This window comes from Engraulis encrasicolus, chromosome 18, assembly GCF_034702125.1.
Source record: "Engraulis encrasicolus isolate BLACKSEA-1 chromosome 18, IST_EnEncr_1.0, whole genome shotgun sequence".
Classification (NCBI taxonomy): Eukaryota; Metazoa; Chordata; class Actinopteri; order Clupeiformes; family Engraulidae; genus Engraulis; species Engraulis encrasicolus.
In genome coordinates this window covers 39,928,340-39,952,002 of record NC_085874.1, presented here as the reverse complement: position 1 = coordinate 39,952,002, position 23,663 = coordinate 39,928,340, and the positions used below count along the sequence as shown (strand labels likewise).

The following is a 23,663-nucleotide window of genomic DNA, read 5'->3' as shown; positions in this document are numbered from 1 at the left end:
AGAAAAAAGACATTTATCATTCTCTAGGAACCTAAAGGGAGTGTTTGGCTAAACTTGTATGGAATGGTAGATTATGTACTCTGTGTCCATTCCCAAAACCCATGGGTTCTAAGCCTCAGGATGAGGTCGTGGGATCGTATGATGCGCAAGCCATTTCTCCTTTCCTCTGTCTGTGCAGGTGACTCAGATCTTGGGGCCTATACTACAAAGCTGGTTCAGGAGCCAACCTGGTTAAGTTAAGAGGTAAAGCATCTAATAGAAGAGACTGGAGTCCTCATTTTCTAGAAAACAGAGACTCCAGACTCTTCTATTAGATGATTTACCTCTTAACTTAACCTTAACTTATCCTAAACCAGCTTTGTAGTATAGGCCCCTAGTCTGCTTTTTATTTGACATTCATCGATCACTTAAAACATGTGACCTACCTAAAAACTAAAACTGGCCAAACCATCTCAGAAACAGACATTTCTTCACGTACCACAAGGATTCATTTTGTGTTTGTAGCTTAAATGTTACATAAATGTTTAATATAAAGCTGGGCAAGTTAACAACAAAGGCAGAGGAAAGAAGGCTAACTTGGAGGAACTGTTTGCATTCATGATCTGCCCCCTGAAACACCACTGTCATCTACATCTAGGGGGTCTGTGCCACTGGCTGCCATTCGAGAGGCAAAATCTAATTTTTACTGTTTTTATAATTATTTTTAAAAACCACTGCCATTCCCAAGTGAGCCACTACATGTTTTCTGCAATACACTGTAAAAATCTTGAAGATTCTTCAAAAAAAACAAAAAAACAAAACAAAAAAAAACCCCTCAGCTGATTCCAGGGCCGCTGCTAAGGTTTTGGAGGCCCTAAACATAACGGGTCAGGAGACCCCCTTACAATTTATAATCTATTTTTTGAAGAATTTTTAAAAAATCTTTTTTTAGGCTTTATAAGTGACAGGAAAACGTTTTGGGAGAGAGAAATGGGGAAGGGTCGGCATAGGACCCGGGCCAGAATCGAATCTCAATTTTGGAGGCAGAGTGGTTGAGGCCCTAGGCGCTCTGCTTACTCTGCTTTTGCCTAGCGGCGGCCCTGGCAGGTTGATTGGGGACCCCAGAACTTCCCAGAGGAACCCCTATAGGTTCTTGGGGTACTCAAAGGTTCCTCAAAGCTCCCCTACACAGTTGCAATCAAATGGGTCGCATCTGTGGAGGAAGCCTTTAGAAAATATTGCCGTTCTTTCGAGCAGCTACAATATCAGATAACTTTTCAGGGGTCTCCCAGAACAACTGAGGATTCAAGAAAACCTTATGATGTTTACAGCGTACACAACGAACTCTGCTGCATTACCTTCAAGTGTTTCCAAATAAATTAGCTTGTGAATTTCTGAAAGCAGTCAAGATTCTAATTTCAAGCCTGGTCTACATTATTATTTTTTTAAATATAGTGACTCCTGAGATAAATACATAGAAAACACATCACTTTTAAAAACAGTAGTAGGATGCCTTAGTCATGAGTGAAAGAAACATGTTGCCATCTGCATATCCCTCACGGTCAAGCATAATTCTTTTTGCTCGCTTTACACCATTTATACTGGTATAGAGTTTACTAGTGTCTTGACGGCACTTTGATCAAACACTGGCTGATTTGGGGCGTCGTCCTCCCCGTTTGGTGGCATTAACCTTTAAAAAGAGTGTACCGTCACACTGGTGTGACGGGAATGTTTGGGCAGTGAAAGTTCTATACAATTCTGGGCATCATTCAATACAATTTGGAATTTTAGAATCTTGCATTGTTCTAGAACACATTCTTTTTATAGAATGTTCAAAAACCCACTCTTAAGTGGGGGAGGGGAGACTTCTCCGACAGGTAACCCCACACACACCCCATCCATCCCCATACAGCAGGTTAACGTGGGGACACAGGGGCCAGAGAGGAGTGGTCCTTCCTTCAAAGACTTGTTAACATCTTTGAATTTTATTGGGATTTTACAATTAAAATAAAGAGAATGGACAAATCAAATCAGTCACCACCAGCCATTCAAAGTTTGTAAAAAAGCAAGGTCACCCGTTTATTTGTAAACTATGTAGTTTAGCTCCAACAGGCTTGACATAATAATCGTTTTTTTCTTTTCTTAACAAATATTTCAAAAAACACTCGTACACAAAAAAGGAGCAATCTAATTTTTGTGAGGGGGCACGCACACCTTCATCCGTTTACAAAGGGCAAACTGCTGAAACACTACAGATTTTAAGTTTGAACTCACAACGGCAACATGCACTTAATAAAAAGGGCAGAGGAGAGGGAGAGGCTTTTATGGGGATGTCTATGCATTTCCAAATCAAAAAAATGGGGGAGGTTTACATGACCAATACTGATAACTAGGAAAAGGGACAAATAATTTACATTTCATTCATAAAATGACAGTACAGGATAAAATACACAACCCTGAAATTCTTTGCAAAGCCTTACTACCCACCCCCAAACCCCACACAAGCACAGAGTGTAAGTGAACGTTGAGACTTGTCGCCTTGCTGAATAAAAATAAACAAAATAGGGCCTGGGCCATTAAAATTACAACAAAAGCAAAGCAAAAAAAAAGTATATTCCAATAAAATGTACAAAAATAAAATGGAAAGAAGGTGAAATCCATTCTCTGTTTGGGAGGAAGAGAGGCATAACGGGAGGAGGAGAGGAGAGATGGAGGGATGAGGAGATGGAGTGGTGATGGAGAGAGGGGGAGAAGAAGGCCGGGCTCTCCTCCTTGATGGTCGTGGAATGCATTTCCCCTCCTTCGCTTCTTGAGAATTTTAAAAAGCAGACTTAAAATAAAAAAATAATTAAAAACAAAAAACAAAATAAAACAAAAAAGGCGGAAGAAGGACCAGGCGCCCATAAGGAATAACTGGAGCGAGCGAGTGGAGCGAGTGGTGAAGAGGAGCAATAGGGGGCTCTATGGATCAGGGAGGGTCAAGCAGTCTCTAAGAGAGAGGCCAAGGCTCTCAGTAATATCCAGGGTGGTACTGCTGGCTCCATGGCTTCTGATTCCAGAACTACAACACAAACACAAACAGACAAACGCGCAGGAAGAGTTAGTCACCAGCAGAGGGAGACAAACACACAAAGGCACACCATCACACCAAGTGCTGCAGTACATTCAGAACCCCTAACCTGGGCTGCGTTTCTCGACAGTGTTGTTGCTAACCAAGTTAGCAACTTACTTGGTTGCAATGCAATTTCCTATTGGCAACTTATCGAGTTGCTAACTGGTTAGCAGCGACACTCGAGAAAAGGGGTCCAGCTCATTCTTTCAGTGACTAAACACCATCAATGCACCTGCCCCGTCTTCCTCCTCGAGCCGTATTCACATTGGGCTCATCTGTGATGGCGCATGTACAGGGATTAAAGCAAAAAAAAGTAATCTGACTGAACTTTTTTACCGGTTAGGTACCCGATCGAGTATCACTCCGTAACCCTACGAAAACCAATGTAGCCAGGCTCTGCCCTCGTAACGAAATATACACTGGTTTTACGCAAGGAATGGTGTCAGAGGCTCAGAGCCAGCGCTAGGCAGACAGGGCAGTCGCCTAGAGCAGAATAGGCCTATGTCTTGAGGGTGCTAGTAATACCAAAAACTGCCACAAAATCAGAGCTTCAACCAACATAAAACTTTACACTTCACATTAACAATGAATATTCATTATACACTAAGTAGGTCTGTATACACTCAATATGAATGTACCTGTAGGTACTAAATCAGATGTAGGCCTACAATGCTATGCTTACAGATGCCAATTCCTAAATACAAAAAAAGGGAAAGAGGGAGAGGGGGCAGGCCTAGGCCACCAGATTGCACTGAACTGCAATTTGGGGCAGGTTTTGGTTATTTCCTCTTATTTCTACCCATTATTTATGAATTGTTCACAACATTATGCAGAATGGATTCACAATGAGTTTTGCTTCAAAATGGTAGCTGATCTCACAGAATTATTGACTTGGAATTGCAATGAGTTGATACAGTGATCCCATTATGGTTTTTGTTGTTTTTGTAGTAGTTGCAGGCTATGGTATATTTTGTCTTTCACATCAGAATGGGCAAACACTGTTCTGGTGAAAGCACTGGTGCGCATTGCTTGCGGTTGTATTTCTTACATTTAAAAAACAATGCATTGTCTGGTCATAGCAATCAGAGGGAGAAAACTAGTTGTTGGTTATTTGTATGTTTTTCACCCTTTTTCACTATTCATCCTGTTACGAACAACTTGTTGACGTTTACAAACAGGGTGCGGACGGTAGTCTGCCTCTGTGTTCTACCGTTTTGAAAACCTATGGCTACTTTTTTGCCTCTCGATGTGCGGTGCCAGGCACACGCTTACCATTGATATATAAAAAAAAACGTCCCCAACTCCTGCACGCACTCGTGTTCTCTCATACAAGCTGACACGACGCACGCAGACACGACACAGTCACAGCCAGACGTCTATCGTTTAACAAAAGTAACACACTTTCCCAAGCTTGTCGCGCAACTTTCCACTCGAATCAAGGCAAATCGCCCACCCATCAGCCCTGTGCGCAGTGCGCAAATAACTGAACTCAAACGAAACGCATAGTCCGAGAAGATGGACACAGACGTTGAGCCACTCAAAAACAAGCACGCACACACAACTGTTGCTGCACACTATTCCAGTTAGCAAAAATAGCATCAAACAATAGCCTACAACAAGCCTTGAAAGTGCAACAAACATCGAAACGGCATTTATCGACCATGAGTCCACCCATCAGGACACTGCTTCCCAGAACAAGACGTGGCATAAAATATTGGCTCTGCCTGCGATAGCAACAGTGACTCCTGTAAAATGCAACCCATGTTTAACTTATTTCTTGAATATATATCGGCAACAACAAAGTTAATCTGCTATGATTACAGATGAGACAGTAAAGTATCCGTTGTCAGAAAGACAACTAGAGCTAGTTCTATCATAGCCCTTTTACGCAGCCAGTCAAACGCGCTAAACTTTGAGGATGAAACGCGTGGTAGCTGCCAATTCATTGGGGCTATGAATAATGTTAGTAAAAGCCACAATGCTTAAAATGCAAACCCTTCATGAAAAATACATCATGCGCAGTCGAAGTACACTATTCTTTTTTTCTAACAATCTGCCCCGGCAGGTGCAACGATAATGGAAACGTGTCCTACCGTGTCCATTCCATGCACATGCATTATTAGCCCATATTGGAATCTCAGTCCAACTCCTTTAACGATTGTCATTGCACTTTAAAGACATAGGCCTAGTATTACACTTATTTTCTTTTCTGCCATCAGCAACAATGTTGGCTTTTTTTTTTAGTCTCTCGCGCTGCACCGCCACCGAATTGTTCACCGCTCGTGCTGTACTTCTTTTTTTTTTTTTTTTTTTGGAAGAACGGGGAGCTCAAAACTACTGATGAGTGAATCTGTTGTAGGCCTATCACACCAGTGGTGGAGTGTATAACTAAATCTGTACACCAAACACCTCTTGTCACCTTCTCATGACCAGGAGTGCTCTCGATTTGTGTTCAGTTGGAAAGTAAAAATTGTGAATTAATTGACATAAATTATACGGACGGAAATCCGTCCAAACGAACATCCAGTTGACGGAAATCCGTCGTAGCGACGGAAAACTTTAATCCCTGCATGTGTACTAATGCAATCACACTGCATTCTGGCTAGATATTCCTAATCAAAATGCATTGTCATTTTGCAGTGTGCATTGCGTGCTGTGCAGAATTTCACCGCATGCGGCATTTCAAACGGGGCCATTAGGATTTTAGGTCACAGACACACACACACACACACTCCGACCTACCCCTTGCTGCCAGCTCTGGTTGAAGGCCTGGGCTTTGTTCATGCCGAAGTTGCCGCCGCCGTTCTTGTTGCCGCGGTGCTGGTGCTGATGCTGGTTGCCACCCCGTCCCCGGAACTTTGGAGGCAAAAACAATACAAACAAACAGTCGTTGTTAGCAACTCATGCCATTATTAGAGTATGCAATGCATGGATAAATAAATAAACCAGTATGTGGTCATTCGAGTTATGGCTAATCCAAGTTATACAGTCTTAAGTCACCATCTGACAATCACATCCTCTCAAATGCATCATCTCTACTAGTACAATGCATGCATCTACTCTACCGTGTCTAGGCATACGGTATGACCATTTCAGTGATTGGATGACTGGTGTGAAATTCTTGAACTAGCTTTGGCCTTCCTTTTATTTGTTCCTCTGACAGTCACTAATCCATTCTGACAGCTGTGACAGGAGTGAGGATCTGACCATGGACTAATTTGTCTAAAGTAATAGACTCGTTTGTGACAACGCAGTAAGATTTTTGCTAGGCAGTGGGCATGCGCACTTTGCCATTTTGATGCATTGTGGTTAGAAAATTCTAACCAGAATGCAAACTGGTTAAGTGCGCATGCCCACTGCCAAGCAAAAATCTTACCGTGTCGTCACGAACGAGCCTAATAATTTCCTGATTATAACAAGGCTTTCCTCCTCCTCCTCCTCCTCCTCCCTCCCTCCCTGCTGCCCTGCCCACCTGGTTGAAGTTTCCGCCTCCTCCTTGGCCTCCTCTGTGCTGTCCGCCTCCTCCTCCGCGGTTCATTCCTCCTCCTCCTCCTCCACCTCCTCCCATGCGGTTCATCTGTCCTCCGTGGTGCATGGGCCTGCCGCCGCGGTTGCCTCCACCCATACCTCCACCGCCTCCTCTTCCTCCGCCCATGCCCCCTCCCATGTTGTTCCTCATGGGGCCTCCCTGCCTGTTGCCTCCTCCTCCACCTCCACCTCCGCTACGGTTGGGCATGCCTCCTCCCATACGGTTGAAGCCTCCGCGGAACGCAGGTGGGGGCAGGAAGCCTCCCCTCGGGGGACGGCCGAAGGCTCCGCGAGGGCCACCGGGCACTGTGAAAGCAGACAAAAAAACACAGCGGCTTTAATACCTAAGCACCAATCAACACCATATTTGACAACTTTAGCTTTCTTTTTTTAGAAACTAATGCAAAGATTTAGCCTAACCCAACACACTGCACATTGGTCATCACACCTATGTAATTAATTCCTCTCTCCCAAAATAGCAGGGATCCATATCGATAAGTTAAAGGGCGAGTTATTACTTATTCTATGTACATTGAAAACAACCAGCTCTATGGCATGGCTCCTCTGCAATACATGACGTAACGAGGCCGACAGGCGGACAAAGATGCGTCCGATGGCGGCAAAGATCGTGTTTTGGCTGATTGAAAGAATGCTTTGACGGACAGACCGACATACCCCCTTACCGGGCGAATACACCGGCCGTGTCGCGATTGAAGCGGCAGAGAGTCGCTCGCCTTGGTCTTGTCGCGGCCGGTGTATTTGCCCGGTTATAGAGATGCTAGGAAGCATCTAAAAACTGGGGTCATGCCACAGAAAAAAAAAAACACACAACCTTTAGGACAGACAACAGCCTAACACTTTTTTCCAAATCACTCACTTCCTCTGAATCCGCGGTTCTGGAAGCCTCCTCTGGGTCCTCCGCGCGGGCCCCCGGGGCCTCCTCCGCGGTTCTTTCCGCCGCCTGGGCCGCCAATGCGGTTGCGCTGGCCCTGGTTGTTGTTCTTCTTGTTGGGCGTGGAGCCGCCCTGGTTGGGCTTCTTCTCGGGAGGCAGGTTGGCCTTGCTCTCCTCCTTGTACTGCTCCAGCACCTTGCCCGCCTCCTCCTTGTCCAGCTCGGCGAACGTCACGTCCACGAAGCAGTCGCCCACCTCCGGCAGCGCGTACAGCCCTAAAAACACAACAAAACACAGCAAAACGATTATTTTACAGAATGAGCAAAAAACAAACAAACGAAATCATCTTTCAGACCTTTCAGAACATCACCCCTAATCACAGCCAAACAGTTATTTACAGAACGAGGGAAAAAAAAAAGCGAAACAAAACCAAGTCATCCTTCCTGCCAATTTGTGAATTGCCCAGATGTAAAGGCACCATCTGTAACTTTGGCATGGCCCCATGAGTCCAAGCAGTGGAGCATTTTAAAACATAATATATACATGTTATTATCTGAAAGACTTGGCCAATTAAACCGCGAGAGGGGGGCCTCACCCTTCATCTTGAGCACAGCGTGTTCGGGCACGTCTTTGCCGTCGGTCTCGGCCTTCTTCTGGGTCCTCTCCTTGTACTGTTCGTCTGTGGGGCACACCACCACGGCCTTACGAATGTAGTCGGCAAACAAGCACATCTTCTTCCTCTGGGCAGGTGCAGAGATGTTCGTCTGAGGGGACAGGCAGAGAGAAACAGGAATGTAATTAGAAAAAAACGGCTTCATTCAGCTTTTCCAAGTGGGTGAAATATTGCCTTGCTTCATTTTATGCGGCATGACTAAGTGGTGGTGTACTTAATGACAGCTCAATTTGCGCTACCATAAAGGGTTTTACGTTTTCTTTTAACGGGTATGCATTTTGGGGGCGCTCTGGCGCTACGTGCTTGCATGCCCATGGGGACCCGGGCTTGAGTACAGCCTGCAGGGTCATATCCCAACCCTGCCCCATATCTCCCTCTCCTACTCTCTTCCCGTCAGCCTTCACCACCCATCAGAAATAAAGGCCCAAAATGTATATATATACATTTTTTTTATAAGTGTAGGGATTTTGACTATTGGGCCCATCAGGCTCCCGTACCTGGTCCAAGATGTAGTTCCTCTTCTTGCGGGCGGCGATCTCAATGAACTTGCCCAGGAAGAGAGGTGCACGCTGGGAAATGGCGGTGAGCTTAGTCACATCCTTATTCTGACGCTTCAGGCTGTTGATCTACAAAAAAAAAATAAAAAAAAATTAGCAATCGTCTTGTAGCAATTGCAAAATATTACAATAAAACCACAATATTTGGATGTTATAGCATCCCCATTGTCAAAAGATGGTTTGGCCTCTTTCCCCCCACAAATAAATGTCATGACGCCAACTAAAGTAGGCACTGGTCCTCACAACAGGATGGCAAATGTTAAATGTGTATAGGTCAGCTGCTTTGTGAATTTGTGAGATCGACAGAAAACACTCGCGGGCACTTCAGACACTCAGCAATTTTTAACAATAGAAATAGAGAAAAGAAAATGTGAAAACTTAATTCATACGAGCACTCCCTCAATCAAGTTAAAATTGTGTGTGTGTTTTTTAAGGGAGTGTGTGCAGTTAACCTTAAAGGGACACTGTGCAGGAAATGGTCAAAAAAGGTACTGCAACTATGCTGCTCATTGAAACTGGGCTGCCTTTAGCCAAATCTGATCTTCACATGATAGTTTACTAAGTAATAAACTAATATTTTCTAGTATGGTCCAAGTACAGTCATTTTTGCAGCTAAAAATGGCTATTTCTGGAAATTCAAAATGGCGGACCATGGAGAAGATCCCCCTTTCATGTATGAAAAGTGCAATTTTCCCAGTCATAATGAATACTTAGAATTTCATGGTGTTGGTAAATATTCATGAAAAAGGTAACATTAGTGAATGGGTAGCATGAATTCTGGAAATTAACAACTAAAAATCTCACAGTGTCCCTTTAATCTAGTATTAAAGCAAGGAACAGATGTTTGCGCCTGGTTTCGTACTCAATGCCATTATCCAGCAGTAGCCCCACAGCTGCACAATGTGACAGCTAAGGAGTGTATGTGTGTGTGTGTTTGAGTCTGTCTGCGCGTGCGTACCATCATCTTCTCCAGGATGGCGTTGGTTCCCAGCAGGTTGTACTGGCCTGGGTTCTCCTCCATGTGCTTCTTGGCCCAAAACGTCTTACCGGCACCAGGCAGGCCCACCATCATGATCACCTGCAACAAGCACACACAACGTTTATACTACTGCCGTTGGACGAATAGAGAGGTTTAACCTCGACTCATTTATGCCTGAAACGCCTGCAACAAGCACACACCATGTTTGCCACACACTGTGGAGTTGGCCAAATTCAGGGGGGTTACCCTCCATAAAGCATACTTTAACCCAGTTATGCCTAAAACGCATGCTAAAAGCCAACGTCAATTGGCTATCGCCCAAATATCTCCAGATCCATAGCACAAAAAACATGAAATAGGTTGCATTTAAAAGCCAAAGACCCTAATCTTGCATTTACAGGGTGTCCCAAGGTTTCACCACATAAAATTTAAGTCGTTCGTTTCCAGCATTTAGGTTCAATTTTGATGCATGGAATGCTGACAACCAGCCACATCTAGACATCAACATCTTTAGTCATCCTGGTTCTCATACCTCGCAGTCCTTCTTGGTGGCCAGTATGTGGTTATCAGCTCGAGATATTTTTGTAGAATTTTGACATTGCTCTGACAATTGCCCACTTCTAAACACCAAGACCTTAGGTAATGCATCTCATTCTCCCCGGCCTGTACCTCACAGTTTTTTGATATTATGTAATGCTGACAAACAACCTCTTCTAAACATTAACATCTTCAGTTATGCATGTCACATCCTATGGCCCAGACGAAGAAGCTGGTTCAGGAATAAACCAGGTTAAGTTGATAAGTAAATCATCTCCTGGAAGAGCCTGGACTCATTTTCTTCAATGATCAGTCCAGGCTCTTCTATTAGATGATTTACCCCTCACCTTAACCTGGTTTACTCCTGCACCAGCTAGTACACCCCTCTGATCCCCGTACCTCGCAGTCCTTCTTGGTGGCGGGTCCCCGGGGGCCGCGGACGCGCTGCTCCAGCTCCACCTGCTGCAGCAGGGTGAACCCCTCGGGCGTGGGGAACAGCGGCGCCTCCAGCTGGCCAAAGTTGAACTCCACGGCGCAGTTGTGGCACATGACGTGCGGGTAGAGCGGCTGGTCACCCAGAGCCTCCTTGGACACCGTGAAGGCCACGCCCAGCTCCGCCCCGTTCTTGGTGAAGGACATCTCCACCTCCTCGCCATCGAAGTTCTACCAATTAAAAAACAGAGTAAAGATTATAGCTACAACTTATGATCGTAATTCATTTTATTCAGAAGCACCTTTCAAGAAACTTAAGGAAAACCAAAAAGTTGGAGCAAATACATTTCAACTCCTTAAATCAGAATCCAACAACAAAAAGACCAACTTCAGTTCTTCAAAAGACAAATAAACGTTTATAGTTATGACGACTTAACAGCAAATAAATGGCAACGACTATAAAGATCCAGATCCTGAAATAACCAAAATTCCAAATCTTGAAACATTTGTTACTGGATGGTCATAAACTTCAGCAGGTTCAGTTTCTCACAAGATCAGCTGGTTCAATGTATTTTTTTTTTAATATATAGGATACATTTCTCAGAAGAGCAAAAAAAACTAAATGTTAGACAAAATGCTTTTTGAGTCTTGTATTATTGAGCTTATAACAGCAAAGACGCTAAGAGATCAAAGTAAGCCTTACGATGAAGCAGCCAACCACGTCGTTCTCATCAAAGGTCTCGCCAAAATCCTCCGTCTCGCAGTTGGTGGTCTTCTTGCCTCGGCCGGAGTAAGCGAAAGAGTTCTCCTCCTCACCTGTAAGACACAACCTGCCCATTAGCTGGGACGACCGTAATGTTGCGCCAATCTTAATGTATATGAAACTAATTTTTTTTTTTTTTTTACCTTACAATACTATACCATGGCGCAATAAATTTAAATAGTAACTCTGAATGGAATGATGGGAGTTTCCTTTTCTAGGTACGAGACATTCAACAACAGAAGACAATGGGTCTAGTCTAAACCTCGAGTTTTTAATTTTGTGGATACTGGGATTACTGGTTAATTCATCTAAATTGATCCCATTCTAAGGCTAATCCAGTTTGGCACTTAGCATCACTGCATTTATCCACCAAGCATCACTGTTCCATTTAATACACATCTTAGAATAAACAAATTGCAGCAAACCAACCACTTATTTCAATGGAAATAAGTTTGATACAGAAAACATAACTGAAACATATTCATTATATTTTATTTTTTAGATCACCCTATTCCACAACGGCACTAATTGGAGCAGTGGGCTGTGATGAAGCAAAGTAAGCCGCTCTCATGCTTAGGTTCTTGCCTTCAGGTACACCACAGACATACTCAACATCCATCATGCATCCATGTATATGGGTCAGCTGCTTTGGGAATTAATGTGATCTGCACAAAGCGACATTAGAGGGCGTCGCAACCACTCTAGGACTTCATTCACTACCATGGCCATGGCTCAAGCAGCTAAGGTATTGTTGGACTGGGTTAATGGGCTCGATTCTGGCTCAAGGTCATTCCCAGTCATCTCTTCACCGTCCCAAAAAATATAGCGAAGTTCACCGCACACTTATTTGACCTTTTTGCTCGTTTATTCAGAGCGAACAACGCCGCAGGAAGTCATCAGGTTCGCTCAGGCATGCTATAAATTTCAAGTATTGAACACCTGCATTTACCAGCACCTAGAAAAGCGATTCTCAACGGGGCTGTACTGCCCCCCAGGGGGCGTTGGGGTGCCCTAGGGCAGTGGTTCTCAACTGGAACAGTCTTGGGACCCACCATTTTCCACTCTCATTCGGTCGCGACCCAATTTTTTTAGCGTTAAAGTCAATTCAATGCAATTCTCAAAATATAACAAAGACTCGAATGACTGGTTGCACGCTATCTATCTCGCATAAACATTCAGATGTATCTATGACGACAGATGACACGGAGTTCACTAGCCTATCAACATAAAAGTTGTAAATTGTTGCAGGAAAAGTTGGATATTTTTTTTTTAGAATTAAGTTTTTTTTTACACCAAGGCTCCGCGACCCACCCATGACCTCTCCGCGACCCACTTTTGTGTCGCGACCCACCAGTTGAGAAACACTGCCCTAGGGGAGCGTTGAGAAGGATACAGTTGAGAGGGGTTGGGGCTTAGATGTAATTGGGGGCAATAGTCCATTTCTTTTTTTTATTTTTTTTTAGCACCAAGGGGGTGTTGGCAAGCTTAGGATGAGGTTCAGGGGGTGTTTGTACAAAAAGGTGGAGAGCCACTGACCTAGAAGCTGTGCATGGATCTTTGAACTGTTGCATAGACAAAAGTTGACTCACCTAACAGAAGGGTGCTGTTGGCCAGAGACCAGCCCACTTGCACCTCGTGGATGTCATGGTTCTTGTTGGAGATGTGCTTCACTGGAATCTTCTCAATGATCTAAGACACACAGAGAAATAAGGATGCTGCTGAACAAATCATTTCACACACAATGGTGGAAAACAGCAACTGGCAATGTGTTCACACAAGTTAACTACACACATTTTGGGGCATTGCTATCTAGTTATGAAGTTCTGTTGGGCAGGCACATAACCATCAATCGTTTGATGCATTTGTTAACCCCAAAAGCTGGCTGCAATTGACCAGCAGAAATGGACACAAAGATAATAAAATGAGTAATAACAGAAGATTTATTTCATTTTATTGCCACTTCACCACAGCTGATAGTAGTTTGTTGTGGCACGTCCCCAACAAATACATATAACGGACAAAACGCACAGCAGCAGAGCGCATCAATATGGGCTGACAGCTGGGAAACACAGAATAATTTTATTTAACCTTTTTTTTTAAACCAGGAAGTGGTCCCATTGAGTTACAATGACTCTTCTGCCAGGGAGTCCTGGCCAAGAATAAATCAATGGTATAATAATAATAGTAAATAAAAAAAACGGTTGGTGTGGGTTACCTTCATCTCAAAGCCAGCCTTGCCCTGGGCCACGCCATAGGAGGCCCGGCCCCCTGCCCACAGGTAGGCAAAGCTCTCCATGGTGAGGCTGGAGGCACTGTAGCGGTCACGGGACACCTTGAAGTGCAGGTCACAGTTGTCTACAAGGGGAGGGAGGGAGCAAACATAAACACAATAGCAGTGAGCAGAAGGCACGCACATCCAATAAAACAGATGGCAAATGTGAAGAACTCAAGCTTGAATCACTTCAAAAACCACTGCATTAGCAAACAGAACAAAACTGTGATCTGGGATGTGCCCAAAGTCGGGGCCGGGAACCCCTGGGGGGGGACGGGACGCAAAGGGGTGCAAGGGGGGCTGCGGAAGGTTGGAAGCAAATAACAATAAATCAATGTACACCAAAAAAAAAAAGCAAAAATAAACTAAGCACTGTTTCCATTATTAGAGATCCGCATTATAATAACCCATTTCACCTCCGAATTCTGAATTTTATAAACCCCAAAGAGGCACGGTCACACAGACCGAGACTATGGTTGTGAAAGAGTGCACAGAAAAACAATAGTCTGGCACAGCCCGTGTCAGGGGGGCCTTGGCTGGAATCTATCGGTATATGGGGGGCCTCGTCATGGTTAAGTTTGGGAATCCCTGTGCTAATTTTTTTGTAACTTTGCCTAATTTTGTTATAGGTTTGTGCGTGTTTCACAAGCCGCACAAAACCTGCTTTCCATGTGGATTGCAATTTACAACACACACTTTGCAAAATGTAACAAAAACAATCCAGTGTTTCCCATACATTGAGGAAACTATGGCGGCCCGCCATAGTTTAAATTTGGCCGCCATAGTTTACGAAAATGTAAAAAAAAAAAAAAAAAAATGTTAAACTTTTTTTTTTTTTAACGATATCCGTTTTGTTAAAAACGATTTGAATTACGATTTCCACGGTAACACAGAATGAGGGGAAAGCATTAGGAAGTGACCGTAAGGGTATTACAGTTGATTCATGTGTGCACACGTGTAACATCGGGTGAGTAACAGAACATGTGCGCAACGATGCGTTATGACACGCCGATATGCGAGGATCTTCGTCCAAATCGCTAGTCGCATGCATCATCGCTAACTGCGTTTACATCGCGTGCCGCGTGTAAGGGAAATGTTAGTTGTTGACATGTATGGAATTCACTTCAATTTGTGCTGTTTCTTGCTTCAGTTGTGGACAAAACGATTGGCCAAACTCACAATAGAAAGCCTTTGCTGTGCTACTGTCCCAGAGAGCTGAAAAAAAAACCTTCATAGAAGAAGTCACACTTAACAGGGGTGTTAACCAATCCAATGAGTTCTCTCATTGCTCTCTCTCTCTCTCTCTCTCTCTCTCTCTCTCTCTCTCTCTCTCTCTCTCTCTCTCTCTCTCTCTCTCTCTCTCTCTCTCTCTCTCTCTCTCTCTCTCTCTCATAGTAGCCTACTATTTACCCATAACAAATGGTGAATTTCTGAGCCCTTTTTAATTTGTAGCCTATACCACTGAAGGCATGATAATGCTTCATCATATTTTAGAAATAGGGCCTATGTGCCTTTTATATACCAAATGTTTATCATTTTGAAATTGTTTCAGTTGTTTATGACTTGTGTATGACTGAAATTATCTCTGCATACTATCAGTGCTGCATTGCTTTGTAAAAATAGGCTATTCAACACACTTTAAAAACACACTGAAAAGATACGGCCATAGTAGCCTACTGAAAACATTTTGTTCATAATAATGGTGATTAATAAATGGTGATCTTAAATTTTCATACTGACATCCTTGAATTTGACTTGGTAGATCACGGCAGACCATCAACTTCAAAAGTAGATCTTGGTTAAAAAAAGGTTGGGCACCCCTGCTATAGAGAGAACCACAAGTGCTTGAAAGACAGGGATCAAAAGCCTAGTCAAGTTGTAGTTTACTTGGGTTTGGGAGCAATATAAAAAACCTTCAGAGAAGGGACAGTTGGGATGAGTTTACTAACACTCCCTAGGCTTTGTTTTACAGTTGTAATGAGTTTGGTGACAGACCTTCATTGACACAGCAGAGGAGACATCGGGCTGCATATAGAAATTAACGTGTAATGAATGTGAATATAGACATAAATGTGTAATATGTTGTTCAGCCCTTTTAATGGGAGGAATTTGGAAAAAACTGGCCCTGTGACCAGCACCCCTCATGTAGAATGTGTACGCCTACAGATATGTGTGGGGGAAAAGGCATAGCCTACCCTCTAAGACCCTTTTTGTCTATGCGTTAACAATTTCACAGTGCTCTTAAATTCTTATCTCTGCTCCTATTTTGTTTTATTATTGTTTCCCAGACCCCTGCATGAGGGACGAATGAAACTGTGTTGTAAACAGAAATTATTCACTGTACTGCATTTTTTGACAATGACAATGTACTACTATTATACAAGTCCCCAACCCCCCCCCCCCCGACAAAATAAAGCCCGGCTGCCCCCATAGTTTCCAAAATTTCTGTGGGAAACACTGCAATCCATTGCACAACACTAATGGCTGTGAAGATTGCTTACTGCTTCCGGCTGTGTCTCATTGCTGCAATGTGTGCTAGTACTGTGATGTGCGCATTAACGATTTGGTACAAAACCAGCTCATTTTACAGCAGTGTAGAGTTCGGCAAATTCGGGTGTTAATCAGCCTCCATGAACATACAATTCGATATAGATTTCTCAAGACAGCGATTCGATTATTTTCGATACTTAAGAATGGCCCACAATATGACATTATTGGATTGTTGGCCATATAATTGATGGATTGATACATATCCATTAGGTAAGCCCCTAGGTAAGCACGCCATGCTGGGTTTGCCATTCATCTGCACAGTTTTGCTTATCTGGTGTGAAGAGTTCTGCATTAACAGCTTCAGTTACAAAAAAAAGAAGGGGGGGGGGGGGGGGGAGGAGTAAGATGCAGGACAATCCAACTTCGCCACCCCCCCATACCACATTGAACCAGGAGGAAATGCAATGACACATTTGTCCTCAATCGCCCTTCCCTATGGTTTCCTTCCTCCAGAAAGAAACTGAAACATGGCGTCATCTAAACACTTTAAAAATACCTACACGCTGCACTGCACTTCCAACAGCAGACCGGACGGTCCTGTTTATTTGAACTGGGGAGTTTGCTTGGACTTGGAGGTGTGCCAAGCGCACGTTACCCTATGTGTCCTTTTCTTTTCAGCTGTGGAACAGGTGTTGTATTGTCAGGGCCTCACCTTTGGCCCTGAACCACCCGCTTCCTTCGGGTGCTAAGCCTCTAGCAAATTATCACAATGCCACTGGTCTATACATATGCCCTAATCCCAACTGGCTGGCCTACTTAGCAGCACATGAAGTAGTCACCCCACTTGATCCTGTGGACATAAGGGCTCGTTTCTTTAGGTACTTCCGCATTTGTAAATAGAATGAATTTCCATGTATTTTATGCGGTACGTTAACATTTAGAGGATCTGGGTGCATCAGGAAGAAGGACCATACTTTTCTATATCGTGACTTTATACAAATACTAAAAGCATCAATGGAAAGGGGGACCAAGAACATCTACTTCATGACCTAAGACTACGGGAACTGACCCTAAAAATGCCATCAATGAAAATGAGTTATACAAGTTGCAATTCCTAATGTCAGTCCAAATCTTAGTTGTGCACACAGACCCACACTAAAGCTTTCGCAGCCAAGAAGTGCACTTTCACCTACAGCTCCCTGCAAATCCCGACGGATTAATTATGATCGTATGACACATTCTTTGAATGCATTCCTTCGCTTCATTGGAAGAGAAAATTTAATCCATTTGAAAAAAAAGAAACATGTAAATATAAAAAAATAAAAACTAGGGCAATTTGGTGACTGTTTGGGTTCCCTCCCTCTTCCTGACCACAAGACAAATCAGGGATGCATTTCTCAAAACCATAGTTGCTAACTACTTAAGCTACTTTGTTCGCAATGCAATTTCCCTTTGGCAACTACCCAAGTAGTTAACTGGCTAACAACTACGCTTTTGAGAAATGCACCCTAGTCTTGTCTTCTCCATCACTTACGTGTGTCCAGGCAGACCAGTGTGTCATCGAACTCCTCATCCTCTTCCTCCAGAGGGGGCAGGGGAGACTTGGCCCTGTAGACGGAGACAGGAACAACCAATCAGAACACTGGAATAATGGGGCAGGGGGTGGGGCAAAAGGGCAGAGGCAGGCTGATCCCGCCCCTTTGGGGAAGAGAAGAGAAGGGAGGGGGATGGGTAGAAGGCTGCACACAAGAGTGAGGGATGAGAGAAAAAAAAAAAGAGAGGGGGAGAGGAGGAGGAGGAAGGGGAGTGTGTGGAGGCAGGACAAGAATGAAGCCAGTTTTTTTTTTTTTGCTTGAGTCATCGCCATCAAAACATTTGAGTGTGTAGAGAAAATACAAACAGATGCAGACGGCCCTTGATTGCCGTCAATTCTTACCAGATCCAGATGGCACAAACCTTAAAGAAGCAGGAGGGAGGGAAAAAGGATGGCACACAGTAATTCACATTTTATGAGGAGAAGGGAGAAAATATCATAGAAGAAGAAAACAAAAACAGATGGCATCCCTCAAATCCTTTAGGAGGCGTGGGCCTTATGACGCCAGCTGGTCCGGGTGTTTGTCCAAAGGTCTTGAGGATATATTTAACCCACAAGCCGCAAGCCGCTCGCGCCCAGAAAGGTCAGAGCCGGAATGGAGGTATCCGGAACTAAAGGCGGACGGGCGGGTCGCAGTCTTGTGTGGTCACTGAGCCAAAGGGACGAAGGAGGGCTGTATTGTGTGTGTGCGTGTGTGTGTGTGAGTGAGGCACTACAGTATTGTGCGTGGGGGGGAGCAATCAAGTGGCAATAAAAACCAGGGGATGCGTTGTAACTTGTTAAGTGACAGGGGAAATGACGTGGCCAAGGGTGTGAGATTTCACAGTTGCTTAGCCTATCCTACACTACAACATGTTTACTACACTGACAAAGTCTTGTTTGTTATTCTTTTCTCTGTGAAAAAAAAAAAACCCAACCCCTAATAAATGATGGTTTATTTAAGGGCATCCTTTCTGCAACCCAAGTGTGCAAAGTTGTTAATCTGACTGCAATGCATGCACTGGATGCTTGGACATATGTATGGCATGCCCTGGCTTACTTCCCAAAGGAACACGCACGCTCTCAATCCGTCCCCATAATTATGACCTCATGTGACCAGCTCATCGCCCCATTCCCTCCATCGCACCTCACTTCCCTCCATCGCCCCCTCACATTACTAAGAGGACATGAGGGGAGAGGAGGGGTGCGCCCAGGCTGCTGTTTACATCTACTACAGGTGGCTCATTGCCCCATTCCCTCCATCGCCACCTCACTTTGCCAGGAGGACTTGAGGGGAGAGGAGGGGTGTGGTGTGGTGGTGCAGCCAGGCTGCTGTGTATACCTATCACAGGTGGCTGGTTCACCCCGGGGGTGGTTAGGTAAGGAGGTCCTAATTCACAGAAGTGACTTGTAGACGATTGTGACTATATAATAATAATAATAATAATAATAATAAATAAGGAGTTTTGTTTATGCAAGGTAGGGCTAATCACATGTTTACTCACTATGCACATGCAAGTCAGAAAAATGATTCAAGTACTTACCTTTACTACAATTGCAGAATAGTTTCTATTCATAACTCAGAAAAAAGGCCTAATCAAAGCTAGACTGACAAACAATGCAGTTTCACCGAGGCAGAATTGACTATGTGCACAATAACACTAACGGTTAACTTGCCCGCTATGAAAGTAGCTAGACAAATTTCAGCACTTTGTGTTGCTGTTGAGAACTATTCCGGCCACAATTAGCAACAAGGTTTGGATGTCATTCACATTAATTTTGTGGAGATTTTGTAAACGGGCAAACCATGCCATCCCAGATTCTGAATTGAAGTCAAAACTAGTGTTACGGTTCCGAGCCGGAAATGGTTGGACTGTTCCATGGTGATGATTCTGAAACTTGTTCGTTATGTGCACATAGCCAGTACAGTTTTTGAGCAGAGCAGAGCAGGGAATGTCCCCAACTGGTTTACGTCCTGATCCGAGGCCTCGGTTTGATAAAGGGCAAGAGTCTTAAGGCTATAGAAGAATTCCAAGCCAGATAATAATGTTGCAATGAGGTTATAACATAGGCTAATACACAAATGTCTACATGACCCGGAATCCAAAAGAAATCTGTTTGGAGGGAAAGTCCTTCATTGCAAGCAAACAAACACGATTAAAAACAAAGTTACAGAAAATTAAAATCACACATAATATGCATCATGCCATTCAGTGAGAGAACACAGGAGGTTTCTCACTACAGTGTACACTCCCTTACCACTCCACATCAACTCATTCACACGGACTCCCAAACATGCACCCTACAGCATCACAATGTACAGTCCCAAGCCCTCCCAGCCCCTTTACGCTCCCAATTCCAGCTGCCGCCCTATTGTCATTCTCTGAGCGAGTGGAAGCGATATGACCCGAGTCACCATATGCGCATACAATAAAAAAAGGTCCGCTAAAAACAATGCATGAGGAACAATGGCCATTACTGGCGCTTTTCAAGTGCGTGGAATTCTGACATGTGCAAGGTTTTTTTTTGGTCGTTTCTTTTCTTGTGTCTGTCAAGTCATACTCTGCATGGTACATGAGGGTAAGGGTTATTACAAGCCAGGGATGAGCCTCAAACATATTTCCATTTAACTCTGGTTGAGGTAGACTTATGAAGACATAGGATTTAACAAAATGTCTTAATAAAAAAAAGCGATGGCGCTTATTGCCAACGCGTGATATGATGTGGCGCTTCAAGGATACCGAAGGCCATCATTCCCATCCTTACCGGCTGTATTTGCTTTCTTCAATAAATTCATAGTAGCCCCTTCCATGTTCCTCTCGGCGTCTCTTAACACCCTTCTTATTCTTCTGATCAGCATTGGTGTCTTTGTCCGCATCCCCTTTGGAAATAAAACAAAGAGTAATGAGGTGCTCCACCGTGCTGGACCCTAATGTTAGGGTGGCCCACACGACTACAAAGCCAGCGGTCGGACTCCACTTGGGATTAAAGCGAGCCGACCACCTCTCTGATCAGATCAGTCATTTTACACATAGAGCAGCATTGCCTTGAGCAGCATCGGGCAGCATAGCTGATGGTAAGAAAGGTTACTGTGGTCAACCAATATATGAGTGTGAGCTAGCACGAATGCTAACTCTAGGTCGGTCCAACAGATATTGATTGTTGAAAATTGCTAACGTGAACATATCAGGCATCCCCCCCATAATCTTGTCCCCATGAAAGACATCTAGCTTCAAGCAGGCTACTGGTACTGGTTGGGAGAAACAAGCTGTATGTAACGCAACTTGCCAACTAGACATTACAATGCTAGACGAAACCGAAACTACAATCACTTAACGACCTGAGCTAACGACTAATTGCTTGCTCCTACAGTTTAATGAGGGACGAAACCAATTTATCCAATTGTATCAGTAGAGAAAAGGAGCTTCATCATACCCTAACCGGTGCTGGCACATCACCAATCAGTCATCAACGCTAACATTAGCAACCACACATTTGAATTCCAGCTGCTGCTACTACTACACTGTAGCCAAATTTACCCTACATTTCAGTGGAATCGAAAGAATAACCAATTTTGGGGGAAATGGTCACAAAAGATAAATTAGCCTAGCAATAACGCATACCAATTTACTAATCCTCGAGTAGAAATCTGCTACTACACCCACGTTACATGATAGCTAGGCTAACAAAAAAGAAGCTATACGACCATTCAAACCCAAACTAGCCAACGAGCTAGTCCGATATAGCAGCTAGTTAGCCTGTGACCTCGATAGCTAGCAAACCTACGCTAAGTAACAATGGATAGATGGAACCATAGTGGCGACCTCAACGACGCATATTTCACATCATTCAGTCTCAACTGCCAACAAAAACAGAGGTAATGTTCATACTTCAGTCTAAAGATAATGGAGACATTAACAAAAGCTAACCTGTATTGCATCAGTTAAAATTTTAACAGCACGAGCCCTAAACCGACCGGCTACATGCGAATACGAACCAAGCGCAATCGAAACACGTGATGTAAGCTCTTCGCCAGAATTTTTAAATGGAAGACTCACCATCTCCACCCTGGGATTCCGGCTCACCATCTTCCTCGTCGATTTTGTCCCCTTCTTCGTCGTCCTCCTTTGGCATCGCATCATCCTCATCGCCGCCGTCGTCGTCGCCCTCTGCACCACCCATGTCAAAATCTTCTTGGTCAACGCCGTCCTCGCATTCAGCCTCTACGCCGTCTTCATCTCCCTGCTCACCTTCGGCTTCCATGCCCTCGTCGTCCTCCTCCTCCTCTTCTTCATCATCATCCTTCATATCATCTTGCAAAGTATCGTCGTCGTTTCCCGCATCTGCTCCGTTCTCCCCGGGGGAGCCTTGGCCCAAGGCCTCTTCGTCCAGTGCGGCCTGTAGTCGGTCCATTAGCTCAGCCTTCAGCCCCTTGTCTGAAAGATTGCGCTTCTTCAGCTCGTCTTTCAATTCGTTTACTTTCAGCTTCTTCACGTTAATCGAACTCATGGCTGCAGTCTAAACCAAACACTACCGACGATAAAAGAAAGCCCGCACACAATAAACCTACGAATTGTACGAACGTCGTCAAAGCAGACAATTGTGGTTACAGGAAAGGAGGCCGCCTTATTTTCCAACTGCGCCAAAGAGCTCTTCTGCGCACGTCTCCCTTCAACCGGCAACGACAAACGTACAGCGGCGTGGTCATATACTGTTGAGTGCGTAGGGAGGGGCTACTTGCAGTATGATTACCGTATGTAAGGGTGTAAATGTGCCTAGGCCTTTATGAATGGACTTGGGTATGTTTCTGCCATCCTTTTTTCTTTTTCTCCCCTTCCCCACCCCAGTTTTGCCCTCCTTTTTTGCGAACCATGTTTCTTTTCTTTTCCAGTTTTGCCCCCTTCACATTTTCTTTGCATATTGTATTGTCCTAACCAATGGAGACGTCCTAGTAGGCTAAAGCACATAGAGTCATAGGTCTTGGGTTACAGGATGGTCACATAAAAAAATGCCAATTTAGGCCAAGGCCTACTGTGTGCAACAGAACAGGTCATTCAGTAGAAGAGTAGGCTATCATTTATTAATCCAGAGGGAAATTAAGGTTTCCAGTGGTACACATAGGCCTACATAAATTCAGACTATACAAGACATTATACACATCATTGCACATCAGTCACATCACATCAGGGCAGTCATGGGTAAGCGGTTAGGGCGTCAGACTTGCTGCCGAAAGGTACTGGTTCGACTCCCGTCCCGACCCGCCAGGTTGGTGAGGGCCGTAAATAACCAGTGATCTCCCCCATGACTGAGGTACCCGTCCCACCGCACTGCTCGCTTGGGGCGCTATTGGGGGCTGCCCCCTTGCACGGGTGAAGCATAAATGCAATTTTGTTGTGTGCACTTGTGTGCTGTGGAGTGCTTTGTCACAATGACAATGGGAGTTGGAGATTCCCAGTTGGGTTTTCACTTCACATAGGCTAACCATTTAGCCAAAGGCCGATCACCAAGTTACTGTGTTGGGCAAGTTACTGAAAAATTGTAATGCATTACTGATGACATGTTTTTGTCTTTTCAAAATAATCCCTTGCACTATAATAGGCTATTAAAATTTAAGGCATTACACTTTGCGTTACTTTAGTTACTCTTGCAAAAATAACTTGATATGGATCTCGCAATTTACTGTGTAAATCAAGCTCATGAGTCATGACTCTTTCACCTCCCATCCAGGAGGTGTTTCGGCAGCATAAAAAGTGGCAGGTTCAAGCATAGCTTCTTTCTGGCCCACCACACTGAACACCAATAAAATCCAAGTTGCAGTAAACACATTGTAACTTACGTTACTAGCATTTGTATATATTGCAGCTTTTCCCGTAAT

At 44.2% G+C, this 23,663-nt stretch overlaps 1 protein-coding gene across 1 annotated transcript; it reads right to left on the bottom strand.

The window, feature by feature from the left end:
* Positions 1-2,026: 2,026 nt before the first annotated feature.
* On the bottom strand, positions 2,027-22,462 carry hnrnpub (heterogeneous nuclear ribonucleoprotein Ub). The gene is made up of 14 exons (XM_063223614.1): positions 21,847-22,462; positions 20,555-20,669; positions 17,750-17,823; positions 13,669-13,808; positions 13,043-13,142; positions 11,394-11,506; positions 10,658-10,921; positions 9,701-9,820; positions 8,683-8,811; positions 8,108-8,276; positions 7,497-7,787; positions 6,564-6,925; positions 5,834-5,947; positions 2,027-3,040 (listed from the first exon to the last, which is right to left on the bottom strand). Exons 1-14 carry the CDS (start codon positions 22,295-22,297, stop codon positions 2,990-2,992), a joined length of 2,493 nt encoding a protein of 830 aa, XP_063079684.1. The 5' UTR covers positions 22,298-22,462; the 3' UTR covers positions 2,027-2,989.
* Between the last annotated feature and the right edge of the window lie 1,201 nt (positions 22,463-23,663).

Excerpts from the sequence above, each read along its gene's own strand:
- hnrnpub (XM_063223614.1), bottom strand. The coding sequence starts at position 22,297 with ATGAGTTCGATTAACGTGAAGAAGCTGAAAGTAAACGAATTGAAAGAC. Across the intron at positions 13,809-17,749 it reads ACTGGTCTGCCTGGACACAC|ACAACTGTGACCTGCACTTC; the intron begins GTAAGTGATGGA and ends CTCCCCTTGTAG. Across the intron at positions 13,143-13,668 it reads AGGCTGGCTTTGAGATGAAG|ATCATTGAGAAGATTCCAGT; the intron begins GTAACCCACACC and ends TGTGTGTCTTAG.